Raw genomic sequence first — 13809 nt, 5'->3', positions numbered from 1 at the left:
ATTTCCTTGAGGACACATTGTACATTCAGTAGGCTCCATTTTTGTTCTTACATAATTTTTCAGATACTGTTCTTATTTTCAGTTTCTTTCTAGTTTCTATCTTTTATTTTCAGAAATTATTGTTACTGTTTTAATATTTTACAATACAGTTTACTAACACAAATTTGCCACTGGATTGCTGTGGTGAGGCTTCTGATAAACATAATTCTTAGCAAATATCTCTCTGATCAGTTCACTTCCCATTATTAATATCATTGGTTTTGGCCCAAACCATACGAAACACTTTTCCTCTGAATATATAAACAATATTTTTGAGTCAGCAAAAACTTCTGTTCACAACTTAAATCTAAATAGTTCCTACAACAATAAACTTAGGACACTATTAACATAGTAGAACTAACTACACAACAAAATTTGTCATGATGGGCAATTCAATACTCACTCCGTGTCAATTTATGTGACGTTGATTGGACACTGAGTTATAGAAAGAGAAAGAATTTGAAAATTTGTGATCTAAAATTAGTCATAAACCAACAAAATTGCAACATAAATTGTTGCTATAATTATGTTGTTGAGGGTCTCCATTTTTTTTATTGGGTACCAGAAAGGTTTATGACCTCTGTTTTAAACATTTAATTATAACTCATAAGCCAACAAAAGGGGCATCTACATGTTTGCTGAAATCTAGATACCTTGTATTTAACTGACGTAAAGTCAGAATTTAAAGCTTATGAGTTTTGAATTTTAATCTTTTTAAGTTTCTAACATTTAAATTAATAATTTGTACATATTTAATAAATTTCAAAGATAATACAAAATTTGAATCAAAGCTACTGAATTCGAATGAACCGCCCCTGGTTCCAAATGCAAAGAGACAAAGCTAGAGGATATTTTATAGAGAGAATTGTGTAGATTAAAGCTATAATGGAGACGAGAAGGATTAGACAACCCCAAATATTGTTGTTTAATTCCCATTGAAATTGTCTTAGCTTATAGCCGTTTGGATATATTACATTATTTGCAGATCAATATTTGTTTTTTTTCCCTGCTTCAACTTAGAGAGATAATTTGAAGTTGGAATACTTGTGTGAAGATTGCAAAGTTTTTCCATAATTCTGTGTCTAGTCAAACTACATCACATAAAATGAGATGGGGAGAGTATATTGTTAATTAGTGCAGAAAATTCTGCTTATAATGGCATGAAAGTACACTTTGCTGGATAACAGTGATATAAATGAGCCAAACTTTTAACGAATGACATAGATAAAACTTTTTTCAAAGTTCAATGTCATATTTGAGCATTTTTCGTTCTATTTATTATTCCTTATCAAGTGTGTCAAGTCAATACTAGACAGGTAAAAATGAATGGAGGGAGTATAATGATTGCTTGTTTTTTGAACTTCAAAATTTTCTACAGTAACAATATACTCCTGTCCAATTTATGTGATGTAGTTTGATTGGGCATGAAGTTTAAGAAATTTAATTTTTTTTTGCAATGTTCCAAAACTAATGAAATTTTTATATAAAAGAATACACCTTTGTAGACTTTTTGTTAAATAAGTGAAACGCATCAATAAAATATTAATAATTTCATTAAATATTTATCAAGTAAAAAAATATTCTTCTTCTTAAATTTGAGTAAAAAGAAAAATGTTTCTTATAAATCGGGACGTCCAAGTTTTGCAAAATCAGAAGAGAAGCTAGTGCATTACAATTACCAGTTCGTTTGTCTTTTAATTTTTGTAATTTAGTTTATTTGTCTTACATACAAATATATTTAATTTGTTAGAAATTAAAGTTTATTCACATGTCCATCTAAAATAAGGTTTATTTAGTTTTTATTGTTAACTTTATTTTAAAGTTAAAGAAATATCAAATATATAGTTAAGTTTGTGTAATTAAACACTTAACACATGAAATTGTATTATAATTATGTTATAATAAACAAATATATTTATGCATTTAGTATTATTTTGCTGGTAATAATTAGGTTGTGTTATTGGTTACTTGCATCACTTGACTTCTTGTGTGGTATTTGTCAAATCAATTGATCAATAATTGGGTATTTGCTTGCCCATTTTAGTCCATAAAAAATCTGGCTAATAAGTACCTAAATTGTATTATTGAAAAAAATTGTCAAAATATATTTTTAATTTACTTTTATTTATTGTCATAATAAAAAGAGAATAATTTATTAGGTACTAAAAAATTATAAGAAGCAGTTAATATTTCGTAAGAATTGAGCAGGTTAAACTATGGTCCATATTTAATCCATTTCGATCCTTTCAAATTTAGCCAAATTTGTCCATTTGACATCTCTAATTTCGGAAGCATATTCAACATGTTTAGAAAAATTCAATGAGTTTTGTTTAAATATCTATATATATTTAGTTGTGAACTCAATTATTATCATATTACTTGTATGACTTGTCTAAGTAATAGTAGTCTGAAACCAAGACGTAACAAAATTAAAATATCATGTAAGAGTGGTCCATCCAAATCGTTTATAAATACGACTCTATGTGAAAATTTGTTTTGAATGTGAGGCAGTGGAGCTTCTAAACCCTATACTTTTTATCCAAATTGATATTTACATATATTTTAAGTGGTGTTACGTATATTGTAACAATGCAGAACACATATTTGTATAATATAAATTTCTTTCACTTATTATTGTGAGTTATATATTATTCGGCTTCAAAGAATTTTCGGCTCAAGTAAAGCATATCAAATATATATCAATGTATTATGTATGTAAAACAAATATAATAGTGAAGAATTCATGTTGAAAATAAATGGAGAAGAGAATCGTAGTTACAACAAATAATATGATAATTAAAGCTAATTAAAGAGATACTAAAATCGAAGAATAAGATAATATATAGGAGAGTAATAAAAATAATACTGATAAATAACATTCGACTACCTACTAACCTTTATAATAATCCTCAACTGTGTTAAACTAATTCAATTATATTTGATATAAGCACATGATGCAAATAAGCTTTTATTCTCTGACTTATTATATATACATAAAAAAAATTAAAATATTATTTACATGCATATTTACTCCATTTCATATTAATTATCCATTGTCTCCTTTACACACCTCTTAAGATATCATAAAAAGAAAGATAGTTTCATTAAATTACCATTTAATAAAAACTTTTTTGAAACTTTACAAACCTATTTACACTTTCAAAAAAAATTAAATGTAAAGGTAAAATGAGAAACATGTAATTAATTCTATCTTGAATTTTTGTAAATTGACAAATAAATTTAAGACAGTAATTTTATTTATGATAAAGTGGACAACTAATATAAAACGAGCAATAATTTACTTAGTAGATGAGACCCTTCTCGAAAGGTGTCTTTGTCACTGCATCTATATATATCTGTCTTTTCTTTCTGTCTTGTAAATGATGAAAAAAGAGAAGTTAATTATCGTGGAAATCAAGAGATCTCTTGTCATATTCAATTAACTAACTATAAAGAGTCGCATTTCTCCACGCTTCATGCACCCTAAAATCAAAATTTGAAGTTTATGAGTTCTAAATTTTAAAACAATGAGTTTAAATATTAATAATTAAATTATAAATTTAATATGTATACACAGTTAATTTAATGAATTTTCTAATATAAATACTCGAGGCCCCTTCTTAACTTCAAGGACAGTATAAATAAGCCATTAAATTCCTTAGGGGAAATGCATAAAGTAATGGAGATTGTTGCTTCCTACTTTGTCTCATTTTTATTTGCAATTACTTTAGTAATATATGCATGGAAGTTGTTGGATTGGGCATGGTTTAGGCCAAGGAAACTAGAAAAGTGCCTAAGGAAACAAGGTCTCAAAGGGAACTCATACAAATTAATTTTTGGCGACATCAAAGAGTTGTCCAAAAGCTTTGAAGATGCTAAGTCCAAGCCATTGAATGTCTCTGATGATGACATATCTCCCAGAATTGCTCCTTTTTTTGTTGAAACAATCAAAAAACATGGTAAGTTTTCTTTTTGTTTCTCATCTAATGGTGTTTTGCGTATCTGTTTTGGGATCCTACTATTTCAGATTCTGAATGAGAAGCCTCATTCATGCGACTCCATATCCCTAGGGCTCAAATTCAAGACTTTTAATTAAGAATGGATGGATACATTAAAAGTTTAGCTAAGAAATTCATTGTTCATCTGTCACTAAATAGCCCATAGCTAACATAATTTATTGATATTAATCCGTCATTAAATAATATTAGCGATAGATTTTTACTATTTAGGGACAAAAGTTATCCATTGCTAATTCTAATATTTTAATAGTACACTTACGAAACAACCTCAACTTTTGTGTGGGGGGTTGGGGGGAAGTGGAGTAAATTTTCAATACTTATGGGATGTAAGAAAGGCCATCATTGAATATTGGTGGGGAAATGCTCTGGAACTATTAAAAAAGAAAATTAACAAAAACTCTTATATAGAGGTACAATTTTGTAATTTTTATTATTTTTTGAGTTTGGTGTAACTAATTTTTGTTGTTGAATATTTTTGAATTTGATGAGACTTTCTTGGTGCTTATGATTAGGTCTTTTTTGTTTCCACTATTTTCTGTCAAATCTAATGAACATAAATAGTCAAATACTTGACACTCTCTAAAAGTGTTAACTTTTGACAAGTTTATAACACTCAATCTGTTCAACATATAGTTTAGAGACTTATTTGAACCTACCCTCGAGATCATTTTTGTCATCTTCTCAACTTAGGACTTACGACATTTTACAGGTAAAAACTGTTTTATATGGCTTGGACCAAAGCCTATGGTATTAGTAAGGGAGCCTGAAGCTATAAGAGATGTGTTTAACAAATATGCTCTCTTCCAAAAGCCCAAATCAACTCCCCTAACCAAGTTGCTAGCACAAGGAGTTGCAAGTTACGAAGAGGATAAATGGGCAATGCATAGAAAAATCCTCAATCCTGCTTTCCATATGGAAAAGATAAAGGTATCTTTCAGCCCACCACAACAAAAATGATCAAGATATAGTTTAAGTTATATGTAACAATGACCCATTGTTAATTTTTTATAATGCTTTTAAATAAAAGGCATAACAAATAAACGTTGTCTTTTAACTTGGTCTGAATTGATATCTATGTCTTCCAACTTTGAGTGTGCACAAGTAGACACTTAAACTTGTATAGAATTGAACAAGTAGACACTTACGTCCTGTGTGGCGTCCTACGTGCATTATCCTACATGGGATATTTGTTAGAATGAATGCTTCTACCAGAATAATAAGAACTGGGTCTCTTATCAGAAATTAGTGCAGAAACTTAAAGAACAGAAAGACAAAATAGACACAAGATTTTTACGTAGAAACTCCTTGATCAAGAGAGAAAAATCACAACCTATCCCACATGATTTCATCTCAAATCTTCACTAGAACAACTGAGCCAAAGATTCAGATTACAAGCTATTGTAATCTAGAAATTGTACTCACAATCTCTCTCCACTCCTTGTAACAACTCTATTACAGACTTTGAAACAATAACTCTATTGCTTCCTAAATCACTAACCTCTTAGATGATTTAGAGTTCAAGTGGTCTCCATAACTAGCTATAGTTACTTCGACAAGATGAAGAAAGGAAATAAGAAATGAGAACTGATCTAACTTCCTTTACAGATTAGGAAGTAGACCTTACAAGATTAAGAACAAGAAATTACAACTCTAAAAACAAGAACAAAACGCTGATAACTATCAGATCTTTGGTTTTCTTCGAGAGCAAATTTCCAATACTTGAGAGCATGAGCTTTAATGGATATTCCCTTTTTCAGATTCCAAAAGCCAAATGAGAAAATGTTATAAAGAATGTATATATCACTGATATACCATGTGCTGGACGATTTATATTGGTTAGACAACTGTCTTCTGCACAGAGACTTGGTTAGAAAATGTTATAAAGAATGTATATATCACTGATATACCATGTGCTGGACGATTTATATTGGTTAGACAACTGTCTTCTGCACAGAGACTTGATCGCATACACACAGACCTGCAGACTTGGAAGTATCTGTTATGTACTATTTGTCTGTTGTCGTTATCAGCAAGAAGTCCTCAAAGGGGATCAGGTCCTCTACCTATTCCCTGAGTTTGTCAAATTAGCTAAACCAACTTCTAGAGCATTATCAATATTTCCAAGGCAGCAAAAAGAAGATTATTTCCACTTGTATTGATTATCACAAATTCATCATGATATGATCAACTCTACTTTCATTCTGTTTTCTGTTTTCAGTTTTTTGCTTTCTAGCTTGCACATATAGCCTAAGTTTGCAGGAAAGAAATTTTCTACAAGATGCAGTTTGTTTGCACTAATGTATGGTTTACAAATGTGTAGAGTATGCTTTCAGCAGTTCATTTGAGCTGCACTGAAATGGTGAGCCAATGGGAGGAGTCTGTCTCAATGAAAGGAACATCCTGCGAAGTCGATATATGGCCTTACCTTCAAAGATTCACTAGTGATGTGATCTCTCGCACAGCCTTTGGAAGCAATTATGAAGAAGGTCGAAAGATATTTGAGCTTCAAAAAGAACAAGCTGTGCATGTCATTGAAGCTACTCGCACCTTATATATTGCAGGAGCGAGGTAATATAACATCGTTTTCTCCGAGTTTAAGTTATGTATATATACTGGCAGCGTATAATATCTATTATCTTAAGTTTCCCCACTATGAAAAGTCAGGAATTTAGTTTTGAAGTTTGTTGTTAATACATCGCTAAATAGCCCGCCCGTTTTTGCTAATCTGTCATTAGATAGGATTAGCCATAATTTTTTGTTGTTTAAAGCAGAAGTTGTTCGATGCTATTCCTATTTTTGTAGAGTAGAAACTCTTTACGATTGTATCAAGAGAAGAAGTCAAAATAGTGATTATTGACGATGATATTGATGTTTTTGTGTGTTAAACTAATGTAGGTTTTTGCCAACTAAGAGAAATAGAAGGATGAAGGAGATTGACAAAAAGGTTCAAGAAATGATTAGCGGAATCATTGATAAAAGAGTGAAGGCAATGAAAGCAGGGGAGGCCAATACTGATGACTTATTAGGCATATTGTTGGAATCTAACTTTAAAGAAATTGAACAACATGGTAACAAGAATTTTGGTATGACTACGCGAGAGGTCATCGAGGAGTGTAAGCTGTTCTATTTTGCCGGACAAGAGACCACCTCTGTTTTGCTTGTATGGACTATGATTTTGTTGAGCAGGCATCTAGACTGGCAAGCTCGTGCTAGAGAAGAGGTTTTGCAAGTCTTCGATGATGGCAAATTAGATTTTGATGGATTAAACCGCTTAAAAATTGTAAGATTTTACCTTCTTTGATGGATCCAAAATCTAATATTTGTTAAAGTTTTATACTATTTCTCACACATATACATATATGTTGTATGTCGAATATATTGAGTTCAGTATGCTAATTGAATGATGAACTCTTTTTAACCATAGGTGACAATGATTTTGAACGAGTCGTTAAGGCTATATCCACCAGTTGATGCACTAAATCGAAAGATTACGACCAATACCAAGGTAGGGGAACTAAGTTTACCAGCTGGAGTGATGCTCTTAATGCCAATAGTTTTATTGCATCATGACAAGGAAATATGGGGTGAAGATGCAACGGAGTTCAAGCCAGAGAGATTCAGTGAAGGCGTTTTAAAGGCAACAAAGGGCAAAATGACGTTTTTCCCCTTTGGCGGGGGACCTAGGATATGTCTTGGGCTAAACTTCGCGATGATGGAAGCGAAGATGGCTTTGGCTATGATTCTTCAACGCTTCACGTTTGAATTATCTCCTTCTTACACACATGCGCCGCAGAATGTAATAACAACCCAACCTCAATATGGTGCTCCTCTTCTGTTGCACAGATTGTAAAGAGAGAATAAAACCTCTTTGCTTAGTTTATTGTCACTCTTTCCTCTTTGCTTGTTTGAAAAAGAATAACATATTTGAAAAGCTGTTAATGAGAAGAACTTGTACTCATTATAATGTCATTATATATGTGAAGTCACAAGTACTAATTAAGAATATCGTTGGTGTTGTGTGATTGTCTTTTTTTATTGGAAAATTTTCAAATACATACAATTAGCTAACTTCCATTACAAAAATATAACCCAAAATTTATATTACAAGTCTTTAGTCCAAAACACAATTCGGTCTATATAATATTATACATCTGATATACAATAATATACAAAACTTTCGCATATTTTTTCTTACAAAATATTTAAAAACATGATACAATATTGTACACCCAATATAAAATATTATACAAAATTATTAGAGATATTTAAATATCCATATACAATGATATACCATATTATACAATATTATAGAAAAAACTGATTTCGTCTTCTTCCTTGAATTCACATATCAGTTTCATCCAAAAACACATCAAATCTCCCAAAAATTCGAATTATAATATAGGAACAGATCCATTGTCATCAAAATGACTCCCACTCAAGTTCATTTGAACATCTATAGCAGAAGCAGTCTGATTCATAGTTTCATAAAGAGACAAGTCTTAACTTATCTCGTTCTGCTTAGAAAAATCATTCTCTATAAATGTAACATTACATGATTCAACTTCAGTTACAGTGTCACTATCTTATTTATGTATGAACACGTAACCTTTAGATTGCTCAAAGTATCGTATAAAGATAAAATTTCTTGCCTTAGACCTAATTTTTCATATCGAAAAAGAGGATTATGAATAAAAGTAGCACAATCCAAGGCTTCAAGTTATTCATGTAAGAATGGTCCATCCAAATCGTTTATAAACACGACTCTTGTAAAATTTTGTTTTAAAACGTGAGGCAGTGGAGCCTCTACACCTATACTTCTAATCCAAATTGATATTTATATATTTTACTAGTCTTTGGGAACGTACGTTACACATTTGTCCCTTATCATATTATAAAATATCTATATATTTAAAAAAAATTAGCTGTAAAATAGAAGTGTTCAAATTAACAATATTAATTTTATTCATTAAACAAAATTCATAAAAGCGGGAAAATATATTTACAGTCAAACAAGAAATATATGAAGCTACTTAAGATAGTATCGTCTCTAACGATATTAATAGGCCCATGAATTTCTACTTAAAAAATTGATAAATGCATGTAAATTGCCTTACAACAAATTAACAAAGACGTGAAAAAGATTATTCATGTTTCTAATGTTAATGTCATTTATTGCAATCTATTCAATTGCTCGTCTTTCACCAACTATTTGAAAGGAAACAAATGGTCAACAATCGATGCACAAGGGTCAACAATTGTTGCCTCCACTTTTTGCAAATTTTATACATTTCAAACGTGTAAAATAATTTTACGCGTTTTTATTCTCCTATAAATAGAGGGCCTCTTGCCCTTATTTAGATCATCCCAGAAAGAGAGAGTAAGAATACAAAGAGAGTTATACACCAAGATAAATATTATAGTCTTGAGTGTTCTCTTTAGTAGTTGTTCCTTTTACAAGAGAGAAGTGTTAATTGTTGTCTTCTCCTTTTATTTGAGAGCAACGTACTCCATATTTTAACAGTGAGATCCTTCTACCCCGTGGGTTTTTTTCTTCTATCTGTTAGTGGAGTTTCCACGTAAAATTCTTGTGTCCAATTTATTTTCATATTAATTATCATATCAAACTTTAGTTGTGGTGCTTCCTCCCCCAATACTATTGTGGAGGTAGATGACATAGGGATGACCTCTTTTACTGTTCTATGTGCACTATTTTAATATAATATTTGTTTTGATTGTTATTTAAATTTTATTGTATCGTATTGTTTAAATCTATTGTTAGATAATGACGAAAAGACTCATTTTGTGTAACAACTGATTTGGTGTGATCGCGTCATTACCTTAGTATTTTTTTTTATTTTGTCTTTATTTATTATTTAATAATTCTATTTTATCCTTTACCCTACATTTTCATAGTGGCTCTACCCTATATTTTAGCTTTCTTGCAAGTATATCATTCAAATTATATATGAATGTATGACATTATGTAACGACAGAAAACAATCTATCCAAACATTGCATTCATTAAAATAATACAATACGATACAATATAATACAATACAATATATTTTAAAATAATACCTAATAACCGTCCAAAGAAAAGTAAGTAGTTACAAAGAAGAAATTGAAAGTCAAGAATGGCTGCAAGCAGAAAAATGTATACGCGTTTTCATCCTCCTATAAATAGAGGGCTTCCTGCCCTCATTTATATCATCCCAGAAAGAGAGAGTAAGAATACAAAGAGAGTTATACACCAAGATAAATATTGTAGTCTTGAGTGTCCTCTTTAGTAGTTGTTCCTTTTACAAGAGAGAAGTGTTAATTGTTGTTTTCTCCTTGTATTTGAGAGTTGTGTACTCCATCAAAATTATAGTGAGATCCTTCTACCCCGTGGTTTTTCCCTTTTATCATTTAGAGGGGTTTCCACGTAAAATTCTCGTCTCCAATTTATTTTTCCTTCTATCAATTTATTTTCATTATTTTCATCATATCAAACTTTAGTTGTGGTCCTTCCTCCCCCTAACAGTGGTATCAGAGCCCTCGGTTATTCTGTCTATTTTATGCGAAGATACTATCTGTGAATAGTAACTTTTCGTGAATAGTAAAATTCAGTGAATAGTACTATTCACGTGAATAGTAAATTTTGGTGACGGTGCAGTTTGTCACGACTGATCGCAAAAATATTCAGAAATGATCTAGAAGGGTGTGAAACAAATAACAATGTCGAGTACAACAAAGTTTGATGTTGAAAAATTAAATGGGACTAATTTCTCATTGTGGAAAATGAAAATAAAAGCGATATTGAGAAAAGACAATTGCTTAGCTGCAATTGAAGGCAGGCCCACAGACTTTGTTGATGACAGCAAGTGGAACGACATAGACAGTAATGCAGTTGTTGATCTACACTTGGCACTGGCTGATCAAGTGTTGTCTAGTGTAGCGGAAAAGCGGACGGCGAAGGAAATATGAGATACTCTTACGGGGTTGTATGAGGCCAAGCCTTTGCATAATAAAATCTTCTTAAAAAGAAGATTGTATACTCTTCGAATGGCAGAGTCCATGTCAGTTACTGAACATATCAATACTTTGAATACTCTGTTTTCGCAACTTATAACAATGGGTTGCAAAATAGAGTGGACTGAACGTGCGGAGCTTCTACTTCAAAGTCTGCCTGACTCGTATGATCAACTCATCATCAATCTGACGAACAATACAGACAGTCTAGTTTTCGATGAAATTGCAGTTGCTGTCTTGGAAGAAGAAAATCGGCGCAAAAATAAGGAAGACAGACAAGCAAGTTCGCAATAAGCTGAAGCTTTGATGATGGTGAGAGGAAGACCAACGAAATGTGGCCCCAGTTGGAGTCACAATCATGGCAGATCTCAATCAAGGAGTAAGAAGAATATCAAGTGCTACAACTGTGGCAAGAAAGGGCACTTCAAGAAAGATTGTCGGTTCAAGAAGAAGAGTGAACACCCTGAGCCATCAAATGCTCAAGGGAATATTGCATGTACCTCGGATGATGGCGATATTTTATGCAGTGAGGCAATATCAAATAATGAAGGCAGAAAACGTTTTGCTGATGTCTGGATCATGGACACAAGAGCAACATAGCACATGACTTCCAGGAGAGAATAGTTCCATCAATATAATCCTATCTCAGGAGGATCTGTGTTCATGGGAAACGATCATGCTTTGGATGTTATTGGTATTGGGTCCATCAAAATAAAGATGTATGATGGCACAGTTCGCACCATCCAAGAGGTACGACATGTAAAAGACTTGAAGAAGAATCTATTGTCTTTAGGACAACTAGATGATAATGGATGTTCATATAAGACTCATGGTGGAGTCATGAGAATATCCAAAGGAGCGCTTGTAGTGATGAAAGCAGAAAAACTTGCTGCAAATCTATATGTGCTTAAAGGTGAAACACACCAAGAAGGAGAAACATCAACCGCGTCAGCAAGTTCACTTGAAGAATCAACGATGATGTGGCATCGTAAACTTGGCCATATGTCGGAACGAGGTTTGAAGATTCTTGCTGAGCAAAAACTTCTTCCAGGGCTCAAAAAGGTTTCACTACCCTTTTGTGAGCATTGTGTTACCAGTAAGCAAAATAGACTGAAGTTTAGCAGTTCCTCTGCTAAAAGCAAGGAAATACTAGATCTGGTTCACTCTGATGTCTGGCAAGCACCGATGGAGTCTCTAGGAGGAGCGAAATATTTCGTGTCATTTATCGACAATTACTCCAGGAGAAGTTGGGTGTATCCAATCAAGAGAAAGGCAGATGTTTTTTCAGTTTTCAAAGAATTCAAAGCGCGGGTGGAACTTGAATCTGAGAAAAAGATCAAGTGTTTGAGGACAGATAATGAAGGAGAATACACTGGTGATGAATTTAATAACATCTGTAAACAAGAAGGTATTAAATGGCAGTTCACGGTGGCATATACTCCACAACAAAATAGAGTAGCAGAGCGGATGAACAGAACCTTGTTGGAACGGACAAGAGCTATGTTGGCAACTGCAGGGTTGGAAAAACCATTCTGGGCAGAAGCAGTCAAAACCGCCTGTTATGTGATCAATCGGTCACCATCAACCGCAATTGATCTGAAAACGCCAATGGAGATGTGGACAGGAAAACCAGCTGATTATTCTCGCTTACATATATTCGGAAGTCCTGCTTATATTATGTACAACACCCAAGAAAAATCAAAGTTGGATCCAAAATCCAGGGAATGCATTTTCTTAGGGTATGCTGATAGAGTCAAGGGGTATCGCTTGTGGGATCCCACAACCCGCAAGGTGGTAATCAGCAGGGATGTTGTATTTGTTGAAAACAAGATACAAGCAAAAGAAGGTAGCACTTCAAAAGAAAAATCAGAGACTACTACAGTTGAAGTTGAAGAAATAGAAGAAGTTCCAGTTTCTTCTGAAGCAGCACCAGAGCAAGAAGAACAAGAGCAAGCTGAGATCGAAACTCCAGGAGTTCGACGGTCAACTAGGGAGAGAAGAGAACCAGCTTGGCACTCAGATTATTCTATGGAGAGTAATATTGCATACTGTCTACTAACAGAAGATGGAGAGCCTTCAACTTTTCATGAGGCTATGAAAGGCCAAGAATCATCTCTGTGGGTGGCAGCAATGCAAGAAGAAATTGAAGCTCTTCATAAAAACAAAACATGGGATCTTGTTCAATTACCACAAGGAAGGAAGGCCATTGGAAATAAATGGGTCTACAAGATCAAACGCAATGGTAATGACCAAGTGGAGAGGTATCGTGCAAGATTGGTGGTGAAAGGATTCGCTCAGAAAGAAGGTATCGACTTCAATGAGATATTTTCTCCAGTGGTTCGACTCACAATAATTCGTGTGGTCCTAGCGATGTGTACTACATTTGACTTGTACTTGGAGCAGTTAGATGTCAAAACTGAATTTCTTCATAGAGAGCTTGAAAAAGAAATTTACATGCTCCAACCAGAAGGTTTTGAAGAACAGGAAAAAGAGAACTTGGTTTGCAGGTTGAACAAATCTCTATATGGTCTCAAACAGGTGTCGAGGTGTTGGTATAAAAGATTTGATTCTTTTATTATAGTCCTTGGATACAACAGACATAGTTCAGATCCTTGTGTTTATTACAAGAGATTTGGTGATGAAGATTTTGTTATTTTGTTGTTGTATGTTGACGATATGTTGGTAGCAGGCCCCAACAAAGATCGTCTCACAAATTTAAAGGCACAGTTGGCTAGGGAGT

At 32.9% G+C, this 13809-nt stretch overlaps 1 protein-coding gene across 2 annotated transcripts; it reads left to right on the top strand.

Moving 5' to 3' along the window:
• The first annotated feature begins 3662 nt into the window (after positions 1 to 3662).
• On the top strand, positions 3663 to 8061 carry LOC129891199 (cytochrome P450 CYP72A219-like). Of its 2 annotated transcripts, XM_055966477.1 has the most exons (5): positions 3663 to 3998; positions 4768 to 4985; positions 6379 to 6626; positions 6954 to 7338; positions 7483 to 8061. In XM_055966477.1, the coding sequence occupies exons 1-5, from the start codon at positions 3707 to 3709 to the stop codon at positions 7906 to 7908; spliced, it is 1569 nt and encodes a 522-aa protein (XP_055822452.1). In that variant the 5' UTR covers positions 3663 to 3706; the 3' UTR covers positions 7909 to 8061. The 2 variants fall into 2 exon arrangements, with proteins under 2 accessions (XP_055822452.1, XP_055822453.1); XM_055966478.1 differs by lacking the exon at positions 4768 to 4985 and having other exon boundaries at positions 3874 to 3998.
• Positions 8062 to 13809: the final 5748 nt, after the last annotated feature.

This window comes from Solanum dulcamara, chromosome 6 (genome assembly GCF_947179165.1).
Source record: "Solanum dulcamara chromosome 6, daSolDulc1.2, whole genome shotgun sequence".
In the NCBI taxonomy this organism is placed as follows: domain Eukaryota; kingdom Viridiplantae; phylum Streptophyta; class Magnoliopsida; order Solanales; family Solanaceae; genus Solanum; species Solanum dulcamara.
The sequence above is the reverse complement of the archived record's forward strand: the minus strand, read 5'-3'. Positions and strand labels throughout refer to the sequence as shown.